This window comes from Phasianus colchicus, chromosome 4 (genome assembly GCF_987193195.1).
Source record: "Phasianus colchicus chromosome 4, bPhaCol1.hap1.1, whole genome shotgun sequence".
In the NCBI taxonomy this organism is placed as follows: domain Eukaryota; kingdom Metazoa; phylum Chordata; class Aves; order Galliformes; family Phasianidae; genus Phasianus; species Phasianus colchicus.
This window is the reverse complement of record NC_143439.1, coordinates 30,988,780-31,009,020: the sequence shown is the minus strand read 5'-3', so window position 1 is coordinate 31,009,020 and position 20,241 is coordinate 30,988,780. Positions and strand designations below refer to the sequence as shown.

Below are 20,241 nucleotides of genomic sequence, written 5' to 3'. Positions count from 1 at the left end.
GCCAGCGCCATTGCAAGTTCTTATAATGAGAGAACAAATGGTCAGGGCTCAGGCATAACCCAGCTGGCATCACACAAAGGCTGGTGGGGATTCAAGCTGCAGGGCACTGAGCCAGCCTGGTGCCCCTTCCAGCCTCACAGCTCCTCTATCTCACTGTGCACGAGGCCAGTGAAGCCTCAGGGTCAGCAGGATGTAAACAGGAATTGCCAGCTGCAGGCTGCTGCTAAACAAGCCTGGCTGTTCCCAGCACAGCAAACAGGATGCTGAGATCCCACTGCTGCTGCAGACCTACGGCACAGAGGAGAGAGGGGAAAACGTGTCCTGCTGGTCTCAGCATCCCATGTTCAGCATGGAGCATGCTCCTCCCTCTAAAAGGGAACATAGCTTGAGCTGGATCAGAGCGAGGGTGGCAGAGGGAGACTGTTGTGGGCATGCTTTCCCCATTTGTGAAATTGTAGAACCATTAAGGTTGGAAAAGACCTCCAAGATCATCCAGTTCAACCCCCAGCTCCCCCAACCCATCATGCCCACTAACCATGTCCCTCAGTGCCATATCTCCACATTTCTGAACACCTCCAGGAACAGTGACTCCACCACCTCCCTGGGCAACTCATTCCATCAGGCAAGGCCCAGCTCTCTCACCAAGCTCAGCTCCATATGGATGTAACCCCAAAGCCACCGATCCTACACTGAGCTGTATCCTGTCATCACCATGGCCTGAGGCAGACACTAATGGAGGCAGGGATTAAATAATCACAAGCCCACTCAAATAGGCCCAGATGAAGTTTTCATCAGGATCTTAAAGATGTGGCTTTGCCAAGGTAGGAAAAACTCAGTCACAGCCCTGCAGAAGGAGGAAGCACCAAGTAAGGCAGCTTTCCCACCCAGCAGCTGGGGAAGTGGGGGAAGGAAGGCTGTGTCAGCCAGCCCACGCTATCTCTGCAACCAGATGGCTTTGAATGCTTCCCCAGAGTAAGAGAGGGCCAGCCTCTGCTTCGAATGGCTTTTCACACCCCCCCATTAAAAAGTAAAAGGGAAGAAATGAACAATCTATAAATGCAGCATTGGGAAACAGCTCTGCTAATTCTATTTCCTTCCCTGAAATTACTCAGGGCAGAATACCAAGCATCAGGGCCACATCACCCAATTTGCTTATTGTTAGCCTACTGTCAGGAACCAGCCCAAGGGCAGACACGCCATGCTACTGGGTTAACCAACTGGAAGGGTCCAGGCTCTTACACCTGAACTCACTGCTTAATTGCAAAGCTCCCATCACCAGGAGCTGAGCTCCATGGCTCACAGCTCCACGATGAGTTCCCCAGCGGTGTGGCACTCACAGAGCCAAAGAGAACCTTCAGGGAACCTCAAGGTTCAAGCAGAGTATTAGGAAGAATCTCTTCTCAGAAAGAGTGGTGATGCAGTGGCACAGGCTGCTCAGGGAGGTGGTACAGTCACTGTCCCCGGAGGTGTTCAGGAACAGTGTGGATGTGGCACTGAGGGACATGGTCAGTGGAATGGTGGGGATGGGCTGGGGTTGGACTTGGATATTCTTAGAGGTCTTTTCCAACCCTAATAATTCTATGATTCTAATGTGCCCGAGGCCACCAGCGCAAGCACACTGTGGTGAAGACCTGCAGTCAGCCTGGCTGGGATGAATGATCCCAAATTAATCCACAGAGAATGCTGCCCTCTCTTGGACCCAGCGTGACTGGCACAAATTCAGGGAAATTGTGAAATGCCCAAGACTTGGGCGTTTTATGGAGCAAAGGCTCACAGAAGGAGCTAGGAGTGATGTACAGGAGATGCTCACAGGGAGGAAGAGCAAGGAGATGAAGGCCAGGAAGGTCTCTTGGGCTGGTGAAGGACTGCAGGATCCTTACCAATTCTGCAAGTTGCTGAATTAATGCTTTCACCAATAAATTCACTTCCCCCAATATACCTGCAAGGGGGAGTGGAGCACCAGGGGCTCCCACGTGCCCATGCTGCCGGCTGGGTGCCAGCCAGCCCTGCCCGCTGCCTGCCGGCTCCTCCCTGCCTGCACTTCCTCCTGCAGCCTGCCCAGCTCACCGGGCACTGCTGCACAAGAATTCCAGCTTTCAGCAAGCAGAAGCAGCAGGATTCAGAGAGCCACCCTGGAGCCCACTCTCCCAGCATGCGGACGCCGGCCGTGATGATCGTGGGGCTGGTGCTCTGCCCCTGCGGGCTCCTGCTGACACTGACAGGCACGTTGGCACCCAACTGGAGGCAGGTGAGCCTCATCCCCGATCAGCCCTCTGACCTCATCTTGGAGCAGGGCATCTGGGACCTGTGCAGGGAGCGGCAGAGCAGCCACGATCGCCTCTGCGGGCAGGAGGATGAGCTGGGCTACTTCAAGGAGGTGCCCGTGCAGGTGGCACGAGGCCTGATGCCCAGCTCGCTGGTGCTCACAGTGCTGGGCTTGGTGGTGGCTGCCCTGGGGGTGCGGTGCTGGCAGAAGGAACCCCAGCACGCACTGGCTGGTGCTTCGGGGCTTGTGCTGCTGCTCTCGGGTCTGCTGAGCCTGGTGCCTGCCTCCTGGTACACCCATGAGCTGGAGGTACTGCCTGCACCCTCTGGTGCCACGCTGACTGTGGGTTACAGCTTGGTGCTGAGCTACCTGGGTAGCTGCCTGGAGATCCTGGGGGGGGTGGCCCTCACTCTCAGCTTCCACCACTGCTGCAAGGAGCGCAGGGCCTCCAAAACTCCCCCCAGCCCAGTGTTGGAACACGGGACACGCTCCATCACTGGGGCCTACAGCAACCCCTGGGATGTGCTGGAGGATGAGCGAGATGGGCGGCGTGGGAGGAGCACCCTGCCTTGTGATTCGGACCTGTAGCTCCAGCACAGTGACACAGCTTGAAGCTCTGCAGGCAGCCATGCTCCCAGCTCTGCAACTGTGCCAAAGCTGTACTGGCTCCAGCCCTGGCTCCAGCCTCACTGTGCAGCTCTTAGCTCAGTCCCCTGTGCCATGCAGGGCTAAGGCAGCTGCAGTGTTCTCATGCGAGCGAGCCACCAGTTAGTGCTGTGCAGCCTGCAGGGTGGGGAACCAATGTCTGCTCAATTTAGGGCTGAGCAAACATCAAAATAAATGAGGAGGAACAGCTCTGTGCTGCAACATAGTTATGGGCTCTCTGCCAGGCACACTGGCTGAGAGCCAGCAAAGCATGGCCAACCCTGCCCCACCGTGCTTCACCTGGAGAAGGGAGGAAAGGTCTGGAGGAGGACAGGTGGCTTTTACAGGTGCCTTCCCCAAGGACTTTCCCCCCAGGGTTAAGAGCAGCTCAGGAAAAAGTTTCTCTTTCCTTGAGCACAGCCACTTCGGTGGGGAGGGAAAGTCACAGAGAAGAAAAATAGCACATATTTCTCTTTCCATCGTTAGCTTAGTGGGAGGCAGTAGAACTGGTCCCACTGGTTTGTGAGAGACAGCTGTGCTATAAAATCCCTGCAAAAGAGGGCAGGAGCCAAGCCTGGCCTGGATTGCCTACAGGGCTGTTAGGCCATATTTCCACCCTATATGAGCCCAGAGTACTCCCTCTTCCTTGTCCCCCACACAAACCACCACAGCACAGAGATGCTGCACGATGTTCCTTTATGGAAGTACAGTGTTGGGGCGAGATGGTCCCTTCCCAAGCCGGGCCGGCAGCTCCTGCACAGACCACAGAGAAGTGCATTAGGGACAGATTTGAACCAGCCTCCCTGGGCTCAGCCTGCACCCTGGCACAAGGGTCATGGACAGAGCGGCCAGGCTGGATGGCGCCCTGGGTAGCCTGATCTGGGGGGGACAACCAGCCCATGGCAGGGGGTTGGAGCTGGGTGGGCCTTAAAGTCCTTTACAGCACAAGCCATTCTGTGATTTTACAAGGAGGGTCCTGAGCAGGGCCAGCTCACCTCTTTCCCATCATAAGCTTCATTCACAAAGGTATCGCTCTTGGGTGGAAGCTCTTCCTCCTCCTCATCTTCTTCCTCAGGGTCACTTTCACGGTGGTACAGGGTCAGCACTCGGGTGGAGGCAGTGCTTGAGGTCCTGGGGGAAAAAACCAAGGTACCCGCAGGATAGCAGAACCATTTCTCAGAGACAGGGCATCTCCCTAGGTCCTGTCACAACACACAGCATCTCCCTGCTGGGCTGCTGCAGCTCTCCATGCAGCCATCCCCAGTCCAGCCCTACAGCTCACCTCCTCCTCCTATCCCGCTTCCGCATGTAGGCCAGGGCCCCCACAGCTGCCGCAGCCAGCAACAGAAGCACAGCCACCCCTAGGGCGATGGGGCCTGCCAAGGGCTGCACCTCTGCCTCCTCACAGTAGTCCCCACGGTAGCCCAGGGCGCAGTGGCACATCACCCGCCCAGCCTCGATGGCACACTCCCCGCGCAGATTGCATGTCTCGCTGCTGCATGGCATGGCCCCCAGCACCTCCTCTGTGTTTGGGGTCGCCAGGAAGGGTTCTCCGTGCTGCCGGGGCCTAGGGGCTGCAGGCAGGCTGGGGCTGGGCTGCTGAGGTGCAGCTGAGGGCACAGTTGATTTCTCCTCTTCTGCACGGGATGTCCTTGATGATGATAACATGGGGACCTGTGTCTTTGCCTCTTCAGAGGTGCCTGGAGGGAATGAGTATAGATCAGAGCACCAGGATGAGACCCCAAGATGAGGGATCTCTGGCATTTCCTAGCAGCATGCAGGCACTCACAGCCCAACTCATCAGAGCCATCGGTGCAGTCGGGGTGCCCGTCGCAGACCTGCTGTGCGGAGATGCAGCTCTGGAGGTCAGCGCAGGCTCGCAGCAGGGCTGGGCATGGTGGAACTGGAGCACAGGTCACCCCACGCACCAGGTGGTATCCAGGGGAGCAGCGGCACTGCCGCCCTGCAGGGTTGGGCAAGCAGAGCTGGGCACAGCCTCCATTGCTCTTTGTGCAGCCGTTGGTGCCTGATGAGAGAGAATCTGTTAGCAGGGCCTCCACGGAGCTTGATGCTCCAGGAGCCAGGAGCTGGGGCACCCCCAGACCTACCTTCCTGTGAGAACTGGCTGTAAATTCTCAAGGTCACCAACTCTTGCTCCATCAGGAACCACCAGCTCTTGGCCTGCTCCAGCCGGCTGTGCCAGACCTTGCTGGAGCCTGGGGACACACAGGATCAGCACTGCCTGGCATGGGGCTCCTCTGGCCTGCCACTACCCTGTGTCCCATGGGGCCTGGGACAGCAGAAGCTGGAGGGAGCCCAGCAGCCCTTTGATGGCCTCACCATTGGTTGCAGATGTTGACCAGAGCAGAAAGCCATCTCCCACGGCAAAGAGCCTGAGGCCATGCAGTCCCTCCCGCACCAGCCTGAAGTGGGACCCATCCAGCTCTACACTGCCAATCGCACCACGCTCTGCAGACACGGACACAGGGGGTATCAGGCGTGGGACATAGAATGCCACCCCTTGTGGACATGCTGGGTTGAGCCCCACTGCCCTCCATGCTTCCCCACACTCACCCTGGTCTGCCCAGTAGAGCCGGGTGCTGGCACCCCCAAAAGTGAGGCCAGCAGGAGAGCGGGCTCTGCTCCACACCACTCTACGGCCACTGCCGTCCATGGCTGCGCACTCCACTGCAGCACCAGGCCTGCGGCTGCCTGCTGCTGTTATGAAGCACATGGTGGAGGCGCGAGGGCAGAGGGCCAGCCAGGCAGCGCCCCGCAGCCCCTCGCTGAGCAGCATCAGGGCCCACCGCCCCCCAGCTGTGGCTACACGGATGCTAGTGGGCTGCCCTTCGATCCAGTACAGGTTTCCACTCAGCCAGTCCACGGCCAGGGACACCACCGTGCCCTCCACAGCAACAACCTTCTTCCAGGAGAGTCGGCCCGAGTCCTTCAGGCGCAGCATCCCAATGGAGTTGCCCCCCACCTCAGCGAAGTACAGGCTTTTGTCCTTCACCATGTAGTCGACAGCTGTCAAGTGCACTACCTTGGCCAGAGGCAGAGCCCGGTGTGGGGGGAGGCCTTGGGCTCCAGCTGTTCGTGGCATGTCCTTCAGGTAGACCTGGAGGAAGGAGTCAGCTCTGGTACCAAGACCCTGCTCCTCAGGAGGGAGCTAGGAGACCTGGCTCTGCAGAGGTACCTGCATCACAGCTGCTGGTGACACCAGGAGGGCGAAGGCTGAAGTGTGGAGGGGCAGGCAGGTGATCTCATCAGCAGCCAGTGTCAGCCCAATGGGGCATCGGCACTGCCCAGCGTGCCGGCTGCTCAGCAGGCACAGGTGGGAGCAGCCACGGGCTGTGCATGGGTTGGGAGCTGCCAGGCGCAGGGCTGGGTGCATCACCTGTGGGGAAGGGCAGGCTCAGCCCAGTGTCTAGCAGCAGAGCTGAGCACAACCAGTGCCATGCCAGGCTACCAGCCCAGCATGGAGATGCTCCTTAAGAGAATGGGTGATTCTCAACCACAGGGACCACAGAGACCAGGGGATCATTTCTGCAGTAGGTGCGGCTCTCAATGCCACCCAGGACATGGCAGGTTGGGAGCCCCAGCAGTGAGTGCAGCAGGAGTCTGGGCTCTCCACATAGGTACCTGAAGGCCATGGGGCTGCCCATGTCGCTTGAGCAGCACCGTCCTATTCTTGCCTGTGGCCTTGTCCACCTGCTGCACCGACCATGCCTTCCTCTCTGACCAGTAGAGCTGGTCCTCACACACAGCCGCTGCAAAAGGGCTCTGGACCCATCTCAGCTGCAGCACCTGAAGGAGAGGCTGTGAGTATCAATGCCAGCATCCAACCTAGCCCCATAACCAGAACCCCCAGCTGCACACCTTTACATCGGTGCCATCCAGATGTGTGGAACCAACACTGCCCAGCTTTTCATCCAGCCAGAAGAGCCTCGAGGTGGGGAGGTCAAGGGCTAGTGCCGTGGGCCATCCAAGGCCCTGTGCCAGCAGCACACGCTGCCGCCTTCCATCCATGGTGGCCTCCATCAGCCGTGGCTGGTTCCCCACCTCTGACCAGTATAGCATCCTGGCAAGAAGAAGAGTGCTGGCCCACAGACCTGGCACTGCCCAGTACCAGGGCAGCAACAGGGCAGCACAGAGGGGCAGCACAGGGTTTCCCATCCCATCAGGGATGCACCGAGAGCTCCGCGCAGGGCAGGAGCAGATGCTTGGGTTCCTTCTTCCCCTGTCATACAGCTGCAACAGCACTCAGATGAGGCCAACCCAACTCTCCCCCAGCCTGTTGTCTGCTTCTATGGGGGACAATGGGCTAGGCAAGGTCTCCAAGTCCTCTGGCCCCAGCCTTACCCAGCCAGAGGCTGGAGCACCAGGGAGTGTGGCTGATCCAAGTCTCCATCCAGCACCATGGTGTACTCTGGTTTCCCTCGCCAGGCAGTCCCCAGAGAAGTGGCCAGCACCTGCCCTGCCACCCCATCTGTCCAGTACAGGTTCCTCCCAAGCCAGTCCACAGCGATACAGTCTGATCTTACACCTGCAAGAAGACCAAGAGTAAGCACCCATAGAGTGACAGCTGCATGGGACACCAAGCTCACAGCCTAGTTCCCCATCACCTCACAAACTCAGGGTTCTCCTAACCATCTCCCACCAGCAGGTGGTGAGGCACTGGCACAGGCTGCCCAGAGAAGCTGTGGATGTCCTGTCCTGGGATGTGTTCAAGGCCAGGCTGGATGGGACCCTTGGGCAGCCTGAGCTGGTGGGTGGCAACCCTGCCCATGGCAGGAGGTTGGAACTTGTTGGGCTTTAAGTTTCTTTCCAACCTAAGCCATTCTATGGTTCTATAATTTTCCCATACAAGGGGACACAGCCTGGTACCCCAACTGCATCCAAGCCATGGAGAGGTCAGCCTCACTAGCCCCAAGGTATCACAGCTTACCTTTCACCAGCGTGCCCTTTTTGCTTGAATCTAGACTCTGCCAGGAAATGCTCTCTGTGGCCAGGTCCATCCAGAAGATTTTCCTTTCCACCAGGTCATAGTCGAGTGAGAAGACGGTCCGTTCCTTGTCAGTGGTCAGCAGCACCTCCTCGCGCCCACTCCGAAGGCCATAGGACAGCACCTCTGATTGCACAGCCACCAGCAGCATGGGCTCTGGTCCTGGGGTGACACAGAGACTCTCAGTGCAGGTGACTCCAAGGAACATGGCCATCTTAGGCATCAGAGCCTGCTGGGATGCAGTCCTATTGCCATGGCCATGGGCAGACAAGCATCAGCCAATGGGACAGAGAGGGGACCACAGGACTTTCCACAGGTGGGAGGCACACATGAGCAGGTACCCACTGGTTCCTGGCATACCAGGAGGTGCCCAATGCTGCCTGCCCTCCTTAGGACTTACCGCTGAGTTTGCAGATGCGGCCATCAGGCTCCAGCAGGTAGCCAGAGAGGCAGCCACAGCTGTAGGTCCCTGGAGCATTGAGGCAGATCTGGCTGCAGGTTTCCTTGCCCTGCTCTGTGCACTCATCCACATCCACACAGGACATGCCATCCTCAGCCAGCTGATAGCCCGGAGCACACCAGCAACGCTGTGGGGACAGCAAGTGCAGTCCACAGAAATACAGTGGGGCGAGACCCCCAGGCCATCGCTCCCAGCACTCACAGGTCCCTGGGGCGATGGGTAGCAGAGCTGTGAGCAGGGTCTCTGGCAGGGCAGGGAGCAGTTTCCTCCCTCATCTGAGCCATCTGCGCAGTCCTGCTGGCCGCTGCACACCAGTGATGCATTCAGGCAGATCCCTAGCCCACAGGGGTACTCATGGCTCAGGCAGGGAGTGGGCTGGCCTGCAGGGGAGAAGCCTGCCCTCAGTCTCAGCCACTAGCTCCCCCCCAGGAGCTGCTGGGGGGCACACACACAGCACACAGCAACAATGCCCAGCACAATGCCTGCAGCCTGCTTCCGAGCTACTCTAATGTCAAGGCCACCAGCCCAATGGAGACAATATCCATCCACCCTGGGCCCAGAGCCACCGCTGATGTTGGGAAGCGGCATTCTGCAGCAGGATGCGCTCCCACTCCCCACTATGCTGAGGACCCATAGGTGGGACACAGAGGGGACATGCAGGTGCTGCTCACAGCCAGCCTCGTCGCTGCCGTCACTGCAGTCGCTCTCTCTGTCGCACCGCCAGGTGTCAGGGATGCACTCATGGCCGCGTGAGCAGCCCCACTGCCGCTCACCGCACTGCTGCTCCTCCGAGGGACAGCCCTGCAGGAGCAGGGGATGAGTGGTGCCACCAGCCCTCCGGGACACAAGGAGGCGTTCCCAACACTCACCCACCTGCTCATCTGTGCTGTCTCTGCAGTCAGCCACACCGTCGCAGCGCCAGGCCTCAGGCATGCATTCCCCACTGTGGGGACAGACCACCTCGCCTGGACGGCACAGCAAAGGCCGGGGCAGGGCACAGCCCTCCTCATCCGAGCCATCGCGGCAGTCAGGGTCCCCATCACAGCGCAGAGCCAGGGCCACGCACTGCCCACTGTGGCAGGGGAATTCAGATGGGCTGCACTTCTTCGGCACTGTGGGCAGAGGCAGGGATGACAGGGGGCACAGTGTCCCCGTCTCCCATTGGTAACCATCCTGCTGGTACACCCATATGCAGGGTACACGGTCCCCAGAAACCACATCATCCTAGCCAACCCTTGGGTCTCACCGCATCCCTGCTCGTCAGTGTGATCCAGGCAGTCGGCATGGCCATCACACAGCCAGCTCTCGGGGACGCAGCGGGTGGCAGCATCACAGCGCAGGGCACAGTCCTGTGTGGGGCTCCAGCAGCCCATCTCATCCGAGGCATCGGGACACTGCGGCACCCCATCGCAGCGCTCGTTAGCCCCAACACACATGGTACTGCTAGCACAGTGGAAGGCCTCTGGGAAGAAAATGGGTCATTCTCAGTCTTCTGCAGTCATGGAACTTCTCAGGGCTTCATCCCGTCAGCCCCACTGAGAAGCAGCTAGAAACCCTGGCGTACGACCACTCACTAAAGGCTGTCTCCTACCTGGGTCGTCACAGAGCTGGGCACACCCATCCTCGTCAGAGCCATCTGCACAGTCCTTCTCTCCATCACACACGTAGTCCTGGGCCACGCACTCAGTGCCATCACGGCAGGGCATGTGTGTGCGAGGACAGGAGAGATGGGAGAACACAGTTGGGGGGTGTGGAGAGCTGGGCCCGAGGAGTGGAGTGGAGGGAACTGCCAGTGCAGGAGTGGTTGGGTGCTGGGTGCTAGTGCTTAGCTGTGGGACAGCAGGCTTGGTTGGCAAGGACCGAGTGGTGGTGGGGCTGGTGGTGGCTACCCACACAGTGATGGTTTTGTTTGGAGTGGTCCATGTGGTGGTTGGTACAGAGGTGGTTGTGGTGGATGGCCTGATGGTGGTGGTTTTGCTTGGGGTGGACAGGCTGGTAGTGGTCAATGTTGTAGTAGCCTTGGTGGTTGTTGCAGGCATGGTAGGCGCAGCAGTGGTCTTTCTCAGTGAAAACTGTGTGGTGGAGGTGGTGGGCTGAGCAGATGTGGTAGCTGTGATTGTCCTTGTTGTGGTGGTCACAGGTGGAGGAAGTGGCAGGGCAGGTCCTTTGCTTGCTGGCACTGGCAGAGGCACAGGAACTGGAACATGAGCCTGGATTTGGGGTCGTGCCCTGCCCACATTTCAGGCACCACCAGAAACAACATATGTGGCCCCCACCACCCAGGTGACACCCTAGCTTGGAGCAGGACAGGCCACCCAGCCCCATCAAGTACGGAGCTGCTCTTACCTTCCTGTAGCTCTGAGCCAACGAATGCCACCACACCCTGCACGCCTGTTGCTGGCACAGATAGCACAAGAGACAGCGTCCTCCGGTCCCACAGCAACAGAGCTGTCTCATTAACTGAAACCAAGTAGGGCTCAAAGGCAGCCACAAGGCCATGGGACCAGCTGGGTGCCAGGGTGACTGCTTTCTGTTTGGTCAGACTCAGTGCCTTCAGGCCTGTGAGGAAGAAATAGCAGAATCATAGAATCAAAAAGGTTGGAAGAGACCACTAAGGTCATTCAGTACAACTATCAACCCATCTCCATTGTGCCCACTAAACCATGTCCCTCGGTGCCACATCTCCATATTTCTTGATTGCCTCCTGGGCAGCCTGTTCCAATACCTCACCACTCTTTCTCAGAAGAAATTTTTCCTGCTGAGGATCTGGGGCTCACAAGACAGCCCCTGTGCTCCCATAACACACCATTATAGCAGGAATCCCATGGCAGAAGACAGGAGCCCACCCATGGGACAAAGTGTTCCAAGAGCACCCTACTGACCAGGCAGGGACCTATTGTCTGTAGAGCAACCTCCCCTGCTCCAGATCCCAGAGGGACTCACCTAGGGCTGAGCTCCAAAGCAGGCTGAAGGCCTTGCTATCCATGGCCGCAGGCAGCTCTCCAGGCCACGTCTCATTCCAAGCATCCCATGGGCTGCCCCCAGACAGACTCAGCTGCTGCAGGGGCTGCCCACGGGCCAGCCAGTAGAGAGCTCCTCGCTGCCAGTCCAAGAAGAGGTGCTGGATACTGCTGCGAGCACGGTGCAGGATGCGTGGGGTCAGGTCAGACACCTTGGTCACTCCAATGTCCCTCCGGTTACATGCAAGCCAGTACAGGTTCCCTGAGCGGATGTCCACACGGGCAGAGCAGACTTGGGGACAGCAGGCAAGCAAGCAGTTATGGGGCTGTCCCATGGCCCTGCTCCTCTGCTTGTGTCCCCCCTTTCCCTAAAGCCAGGACACAGCTGACCCACACCTGCACACAGCCCCAGCATGGGCAATGAGGGACCACTGTACAGTACCCAGCAGAGCCTTGCACCTGCCAAAGCCCCAAGAAGGCAAGCATGCCCCAGCACCTTGTCCATCCCCACATAGGGTCTCACCCGGCAGCCCGGTCACGATGGTCTCTCGCTTCCCAGGGTGTCCCACAACACGCAGCAGTGCCCCACTGTCATCTGTCCCATAGAGCACTGACCTCTGCCAGTCTACATCTTGCAGGTGGAAGGCCTCCTGCCACTCCTGCACCTGTCGGCTGTGTGTTCCAGGGCCCACCTGCAGCAGGAGGATCGCTGTCCTCGATGAGTACATGATGGACAGCTCTGAGGGGTGCAAGAGCAGCATGTAAGCATGGCTGAGGCACAGGACAAGCAGGGTTGACCTTCTGAAAGGCTGCCCAGGTACCAGGCTGCATATTCAGGGATGTCCCTGCGCCCACACAGTTGAGCAGACTGTACTCACCTGTGCATTTCCCTGAGGGCTGGAGGTAGAGTCCCTCTGGACATGCACACCTGTAGCCTCGAGGGTGCACGGGGGACAGAAGGCAGAGGTGACTGCACAAGCCTGGAGCGCATGCAGCAGTGTCTCCTAGGACCAAAGGGGACATTAAGAGCTCAGGCAGCACCATCCCCACAAAGCAGCCCTTGCCAAGGGACCAGGGAGAGCCATCGTATAGGACCAAGGATGAGGCACAGTACTCACGTGGTGGCTGCTGCAGTGCATGCAGCACAGTGAAGGCTGAAACGGGGGCCCGGAGCAATACAGCATGCTCCTGTGGAGAGGCCTGGCTGGCTGACACCAGCTCGGTGCCATCAGCCCAGAAGAAGCGGCTCTCAAACACAGCCAGGCCCAGCGGCTCTGTGTGGCTCCGCAGGACAGCAGGGAAGGAGTGGCGTCCGCTGCCATCCACCCGCAGCGTCTCGATGGACTGGGAGACAGGCCAAAGGCATGATGACCATATGGCATCCCAATGCCCCAGCACAGTAAGCCTTGGCTACAGGGTCCTGGTGGGGCTGAGTGCTGCTGCCCCCCATCCCTACCTCCTTGTATTCGCTGATCCAGTACAGTCTCCCAGCCACGTAGTCCAGGCTGAGCCCTACAGGCTCCTCCATGGACACCACTGTGAGCTCCTGACGGTTTGAGCCATCCATGCCAGCTGCAGCGATGACTGTACGGCCTCTCAGCCCACGGTTGACCCAATAGAGGGACCTGGAAGCAGGTACCAAGCACCCAGGCCTCAGCATGTCCCCCAAAGCCACAGTCAGCAAAGACATCACTCTTATTCCTCACCTGGCAGATGGGTACACTGTCAGCTGCTCTGGTACCACATCCTTCCCCAGCACTGTCACATAGCCACGGCCGTCACCCAGCCCTGCACAGATGGCTGCAGGATGGCTGCTGGCCCAGTACAACTGCCCCGTGAACCAGTCCACAGAGATGCTGTTCACCTCTCCGGCATCTACACAGACAGGGAGGATAAGGGACACAGCCTCTGCTCCAGAACACAAGACAAACTCCAGGCTGCCCCTGGGTATAGGACAGGAGCAAGCCAGCTCTGAGCGCTCATTTCAGCCCCACCGCAAAACCTAGCACCCTTGCTTCTCCACACCTGCATAGAGGAGCTGCACACCCTTCCCTGGTAGGTGTGCACAGAGCTCGCCCTCCTCTGTCAGCCAGTAGTAGGTTTCACGGAGCAGATCATACACCAGGGCACGGAGCTCGGCCTCAGTGGAGAGCACGGGGCGGTATGCCTGGGTCCGCACATCCAGAAGAGCCAGGTCTTCCCCAACGGCCACCAGGAGCTGTGTTGCGTTGTCTGCCAGGACAAGAGGGATGTCACATGGCGAGCAGGGCACGCTGTGGGCACTGCCGGGCCCCTCAGGGTCCCCTCCTCTACCTGCTACTTCACAAAAGGTGCCGTGCCGCAGAAGGTAGCCCTCGAGGCAGGCACAGCTGAAAGTTCCTGGTGTGTTCCTGCACAGCTGGCTACAGGGGCTGTACTCCAGGGAGCACTCATCCACATCTGCAGGGACAGGCACTTCTGGCAGCCCACAGCCAGTACCCTCCAGACCTCGCCACTGCCCACCCAGATACCTGCTTCCCGGACCCACCCACTCCCACTGATGCCCCACAAGCAGCCTTCTCAGGACCAGACACAGCACGTGGGCAAGAGCAGGGATGTCTCTAGGACATCCCCACTCTTGGCGCTGCAGCATGCACACCCCAACCTCTCCTTACCAGCACAACTCTGCCCGTCAGCCTGCAACACCCAGCCAGACCCGCAGGAGCACTGTACACCCCAGTGTGTGTCAGTGCACGACTCTGCGCAGCCCCCATTGCGCACAAAGCAGCTTCGTCCTGCAGGAAAGGATGAAGCAGGGAGATGAGGTGATGCAGGACCACCCTGGGGCTCCCCCTGCCCAATGCCCACTCACCGCAGGTGCTGGGCTCATCAGTGCCATCCAGGCAGTCATCCTCATCATTGCACATCAGGGACTCCAGGATGCACTTCCCCTCATCGCACCGCACCATGCCAGGTGGGCAGGGAGCTGTGGTGCACATATGTCAGGAGGGCAGGGAAATGCCAGGTGGTTCCCAGCCTCATGAGGTGCCCCACAAAGTGCCTTTGCACATCCCTTGGACAGAACCATCACTTACCACAGATGTCTTCATCCGAGGAATCGCCACAGTCATCAACTCCGTTGCACTTCCACTCGGCAACAATGCATACCCGGTTCCTGCACTGCCACTGCCCAGGCAGACAAGGCTGCAGGGGACAGCCCTCCTCATCCCAGCCGTCCTCGCAGTCCTGGTGCCGGTCACACAGCTCCCAGTGCGGGATGCAGTGGTGGGTGCCAGGACACTGCAGCTTCTTCGCTCCGCACACTGCAGGGACAGAGCGACACTCAGACTCTGTGCTGCGTGGCCGCAGCCCCCCCGGGCCCTGAGGGCTACGTACCACAGTCCTGCTCATCAGAGCCATCTGGACAGTCGGCAGCACCGTCACAGCGCCAGCTGCTGGCAACACACCGACCGTCATCACACTGCCAGACGTGGGGGTCTCCGCCGCAGGGAGCATCTGCAGGGACGGCACAGGATCAACGGCACTACCATGCCACACACGTGCCCATGCCACAGACCCCCCCAAGTGCTCCAGGACACACGTGCCTCTGCAAAGGCAGGTGCCGCCATCAGCACTTCTTCCTGCCTTGCACCACCACTATGTAACACAGCCCCCCCACCCCATACGACCCATCTTTTGACTCACCACATAGCTCATCCGTCCCATCTGGACACTGCTGCTCCCCATCGCAGAGCCATGAGATGGGGATGCAGCCATCCCCGCAGGCGGCCTGGCGTGATGCTGCACACGTGGGGCTGGCGGGGGCTGCGAGAGAAAGCCACGGTCAGCCCAGGGGGGGTTCCCAGGCTTCTTGAGCATCCCCCCGCAGCACGGCCTTGAGGAGCAGGTGCCACGAGCTGCCATCTCCCGCATCCCCAGGGAAGGGCACTGCCGACCCCTCGGCATGGGAGGGGCCGCCGGGACTCCCCGCGGCCAGCACCCCGGGCTGTCAGGCGGACGTTCCCCACCCCACCACCCCCCATCCCGGCTCACGGGCGCGGCGGGCCGCGGCCCCGGCGGCGGAGCGAAGGATGAGGATGGCGAGGAGCAGGCGGAGCGGCGGGGGGCGGCCCATGGCGGCGGCCGGCAGGGGCGGCTCCGGGGGCCGGGCCGGCGGGGGCAGCGCGACACCGCCAACACCGACACAGCCGCCTTTATAGGGGGACCCCGGCCGGGCTCTGCCCGCCCCGAACGGGGCTGTGCCGCGGGGGCTGAGCCCGGCCGGAGCCTAGCTCGCCCTCCACGCAGGTGGCCGGGGGCATCCAGGCCCCGGGGCAGGGGAAAGAACCGTCCTCTGCCCCCGCACGTGCGGGGCCCGCTGCACCCCGAGCGCGGGGCCCCGCGGGGGGCATTGGGTCTCTGGAACCGCTGGGTGCCCCGGAACCTCGTTATCAGTGTGGGCTTGTGGGATCTCAGCGTGTGAACCTGCCCTGCGTGCAGCTGCACCATGCGTGGGATGGCCACAGGAACCTTGAACACCGGGGCACCGTCCCAAAACACGGGCTGCTGCTGGCCATCAGGCTTGGGAATATGCTTCCAGCACAACAAGGAGGGCAGTGAGGGGAGGAAAACAGCCTGGTAGAATGATAAGGCACCTGCGGCAGCCTGGGAACAGAACCCACAGCCACCAGCACCCCGAGAACAAGATGTGGCACCACCATTCAAACAGCACCCGCGTGGCACAAGGGAGATGCCCCAGGCCTGTGACACAACCAGAGAGGTTTTTTGTCCCAGGACGAGATGCGCCATCTGACAGTGTCACAGCGCAGCCCTTACACACCTCCTTGCTAGGCTGCAGTCCACTGGGACACTTCCGGTGACAGCCCAGTGGCCCTGGGCACTTAGTTCCCCAGGCACCCCTAAGGGAAAAGGGATGAGCAGGTCCCAGCAGGACCTGGCTAACAGTGTCCCTGGGGCAGGGACAGCAGTGGGTCCTGGCAGCAGTGAAGGGACAGGAGAATGGACAACTGGTACACCTTTTCCTTTCTGTTAACTTTTAACCACTCTTTCTTTAGAGATGAGTGATCTTGATAGGACAAGAAGTAATTGCCTCACGTTGTGCTCGGGGAGGTTTGGGCTGAATACAGGGGAAATTTCTTTTTAGAGAGAGCAGTGATACATGGAACAGGCTACCCAGGCAGGTGGTGCAGTCACTGATCCTCAAGGTTTCCAAGAAAAGAGAGGACTTGGCACTGAGGGACATGGTCTAGGCAGGTCACAGGCACGGGCTGATGGTTGGACTAGCTGATCTTATTGCTCTTTCCAGCCTTACTGATTCTGTGATTGAAAATAATAACAATTCAGCAGGACTGCATGCCTTACATCAGCTATAAGCTACATTTTGCTCCCATAAAGAACCAATGTTTACTTCTTTACTAAGTAACTTTGTTCCCATAAAGAAGATACAGTTCCACTTAACTCTGCGCTTGTGTGCCCAAGCTCAAAGTTGCCTGATGTCTATTTCTCTTTTTTCCTGGCAGAAAAAATGGATTTCATCAAACATCTACTTCTTCCAGGGAATGCATGCTACTCAAACAAGATTTCAGAGCATCCCAAACTATTTTCATAAAGATAGTTTTCATTCCAATATCAAAGCCAGAAGCTTTCTCCAGATAATAAAAATCCCCTATCATGGGGCTTTGGTCTTAGATTTCCCCTTTTTCAAACTCGTACAGACAGACAGAATACTTCATAAACAAGCTGGGTGGGGGAGAGGGAGGATGGGAGCATTGTAGTTTTTCAACCACTTTCCCAATTTTTAACTATTTCTTCTCATTTTAGATCATTTAAAAACAGCCCATGTGTTGGAAAAGCTACAATGGTTATTTTCTCTAAGTCAAATGAATGGAGAATTCTCTAAAAGATGAAGGATTTTGAAAATGTTATTGGAAAGACATCATTTTCAACTTCTTTTTCTATAGTTTAGTTTTACCTTTTCAACCTGTCTAAAAACATGCAGACTTACTGCCTAAACTACAATTTATCAGATGTTATTTTTCTCTTCCCTAACCCTCAAAAGGCCTCAGAAATAAATATGCAGAAAGAACAACAAACACTCCATTCTTCAGCTGGCAAAGACATTTTTGTAACATAAAAGATTAGTGATAGGACAAGGGGGAATGGTCTTAAACTGAGACAGGGGAGGTTTAGGTTAGATATTAGGAGGAAGTTTTTCCACACAGAGGGTGGTGAGGCACTGGAACAGGTTGCCCAAGGAGATTGTGGATGCCCCATCCCTGGAGGCATTCAAGGTCAGGCTGGATGTGGCTCTGGGCAGCCTGGTTTAGTGGTTGGTGACCCTGCACATAGCAGGGGGGTTGATACTAGGTGATCATTGTGGTCCTTTTCAACCCAGGCCATTCTATGATTCTGTGACTATATGAGACGTGGCAGAGTTTTTACACCTTCTCCATCTACAACCTTCCATAACTCAAAATGCCTTTTGCCTTGGACGTGTTGCAACTGGTTGCTATCACAAGATGCCCTTCCTTCCCTTTTGAGCTGTGGCCTAATGAAAAGTCGTATAATTTTCTTTCTTTACTGTTGCCCCTCTAAATATTCACAGATGAAGAGCATTGCATGAAATTTAGTCCTTGAGCAAGGAAGCTTCATCTTTTGGTCACATAAGTTTGGTGTGCTGTTCTCTGTCTCCCTTCATGTTAACCATATGTGTATGTGGTTCAGCTCTGACGTGCATACTGCATATCCTTGCAAAGGAAAACCTTGAAAAAAGCATTTCAACAATTGATGTCCTTATATTTCATATCAGATTACTTGACCAATTAAAACAGAAGCTGAAAATAGGTACAGTGTCTCAAAACTTGGTTTTCTGGCAAAGATGCTACTAATGGAAAACAACCTGGTAAATGCCTGTGAATGCAACAGGGACTAAGAAGAAAAACAGTCTGGTCCAGAAGAGCACAGAAGGGTAAAGAGAAAGGCAGTAAATAAGCATAGCAAAAACCACCTGCTTTTCCAAGCATAACTCCTACAGGTCATCATCAGAGATGGGAGGTAGGGTGGAGAAATGCTTGATCTGACCTTGTCCTGCTTTTGTGTGCATTACAAGTGAGGTTAGTGCAGACACTGCCTATGCTGCACTGAGAAACATTCCCAACAGGAGCTGCACACTGCAACACACTGTAGGATGGCAAAGGCTGGCTCTGTAAATTCCTCTTACATTTCTCCATTTATCTTCTCCTGTGACTTAGCGAAAGCACCTGCCACACTGACCACAGACAGCCCTTCATTGACACTTGCAGAGATAGGAAACAACTGGAGACATTGTCCCTCATTTGCCATTTTTCTGCCTTGGTCTCTAAGCAGGCATTGTCTTTCTTAAATATTTCCCCAATCCATACCCTTGTACAGCTGCAACTCCATACCCTTCCAGCCCCAAAGCAAGTGGTAGCAAAGGAATCTCTCCCAAATCCTTCTCGTCCTGCTCTTCCCAGGCCCCGTGAGAATTATCTTTGAGACTTGGGAAAAGCGGGAGCTCTGCTTTCCGATGCTACAGCCCCGTCAGCATCTCTAGGGCTTCACCCTTTGGGATCCTTCCGTATAGCCACTTCATACAGCCACTGGGGAGCAGCAGAGGGCTGTAGAAAGGGCCTGCCTTCCCATCCTCTTCCAGGTTCTCCAAGAGTTACTTAGGCTTAGGGAGAAAGGAGAGGTAAACCAGGGCCTCCACTTTGATACGCCACAGCCCAGGCTTTGCCTGAGAGCCACCCCTGTCTCACAGCTCCTTACTCCAAAATATCCAGGTCAGCACACCTCCTTCTTCCTCTAACACAAATTAAACAGGAAAGAAAAAGAAAAAAAAAAAAAAGGCAGAGGTCTTTCTATTCTGTTTTTCTGTTTACTCCAAGCTTCTCCTTGATCACACCCTGTTTCTGATTCTATGTGCAGCAGACAGAGTGAAAATGCCAAGCATTTGGGAACCCAAGCATCCCAATCAGGCTTTGTCCCTTGGCTCAGTTCATTACTTGACCAAGTAAAAAAGGAAAAATACTCCTCTTCCAGAAGCTGTCGGCCCAACTTTGCTCCAGCATCACGGACACCTGTTAGCATCACATCACTGCTTAATAAGAAAGAGCCAAGAAAAATAAGTGTCTTTATTTTCTCTCTGGATGCACATAACTTCATGAGAAATGATTCATTGTTGCTTTGAAAATGAACCTGGCTTTAAGAACAGCTCTTCCCTTACCCAGCTTTAGCCAAATTTCTTTTTTTCAGAAGAGAATTTGGCTTTTTGATTTCTGGCAGACGCAGATTTTTCCTCATTCTCTGGATATGCAAGGCTGCATCTGCACTGGGCCACTGCTGCTAGGCTAAGCCATAGCAGGACCAGCTTATCCAAACTGCTCATGCATGTTCCCTCCACAAATGTCAGGTGAGGATCTGGCTACACTCAGCCCTCACTGCCAGCGGCACCACTGATGTTCTGTGGACCAGGATGTCCTCTTTGACTGAAGATATCAACCTGGATGCCTGCCCCAGTTCTCTATGTTAAAACCACACTGACATTGATTGCTCCTGGGAAACAGCGTAGCCTATCACACCATGAGGCACACTAGGAGGGCACCCATGCATTGAGCAACAGCTAATCTCTGCCAACATTTCCAGGGTCACCCCTTTAATGACTCCAAGCAGTACTGAGAGCTCAGGGAGACAAAGAAGGCTATAAAATAGGCCAATCGTCTCTCCTCTCAGGCTATCACAGCCAATTTTATTTACTGCTGAAGAGCAGTAAAGCATTATAATCCTGGAACAACCTGTGCTCCACACATCACCTCCCTTTCTTGTTCCCCAAGGAGCTCTCAATAAAATTAGGAGGAAAAAAAAAGCACAAAGAAGAAATGATGCT

General features: G+C 56.8%; 2 protein-coding genes across 3 annotated transcripts; one reads left to right on the top strand and one right to left on the bottom strand.

The window, feature by feature from the left end:
- The first annotated feature begins 1,283 nt into the window (after positions 1-1,283).
- On the top strand, positions 1,284-3,486 carry CLDN23 (claudin 23). Its single transcript, XM_031596757.2, has one exon. It carries the CDS (start codon positions 1,904-1,906, stop codon positions 2,852-2,854), a length of 951 nt encoding a protein of 316 aa, XP_031452617.1. The 5' UTR covers positions 1,284-1,903; the 3' UTR covers positions 2,855-3,486.
- Positions 3,487-3,590: 104 nt separating this feature from the next.
- On the bottom strand, positions 3,591-15,485 carry LOC116231158 (uncharacterized). 2 transcript variants are annotated; one of them, XM_031596755.2, is made up of 33 exons: positions 15,369-15,485; positions 15,021-15,140; positions 14,712-14,831; positions 14,411-14,638; positions 14,188-14,301; positions 13,991-14,110; positions 13,650-13,775; positions 13,362-13,568; positions 13,043-13,211; positions 12,793-12,961; positions 12,455-12,680; positions 12,215-12,340; positions 11,860-12,075; positions 11,320-11,628; positions 10,723-10,935; positions 9,968-10,573; positions 9,623-9,838; positions 9,250-9,488; positions 9,048-9,177; positions 8,578-8,756; positions 8,317-8,503; positions 7,860-8,078; positions 7,274-7,457; positions 6,791-6,992; positions 6,554-6,718; positions 6,108-6,308; positions 5,486-6,029; positions 5,252-5,380; positions 5,020-5,127; positions 4,701-4,937; positions 4,194-4,611; positions 3,907-4,042; positions 3,591-3,664 (listed from the first exon to the last, which is right to left on the bottom strand). In XM_031596755.2, the coding sequence occupies exons 1-33, from the start codon at positions 15,448-15,450 to the stop codon at positions 3,608-3,610; spliced, it is 6,702 nt and encodes a 2,233-aa protein (XP_031452615.2). In that variant the 5' UTR covers positions 15,451-15,485; the 3' UTR covers positions 3,591-3,607. The 2 variants fall into 2 exon arrangements, with proteins under 2 accessions (XP_031452615.2, XP_031452616.2); XM_031596756.2 differs by having other exon boundaries at positions 9,968-10,555.
- Positions 15,486-20,241: the final 4,756 nt, after the last annotated feature.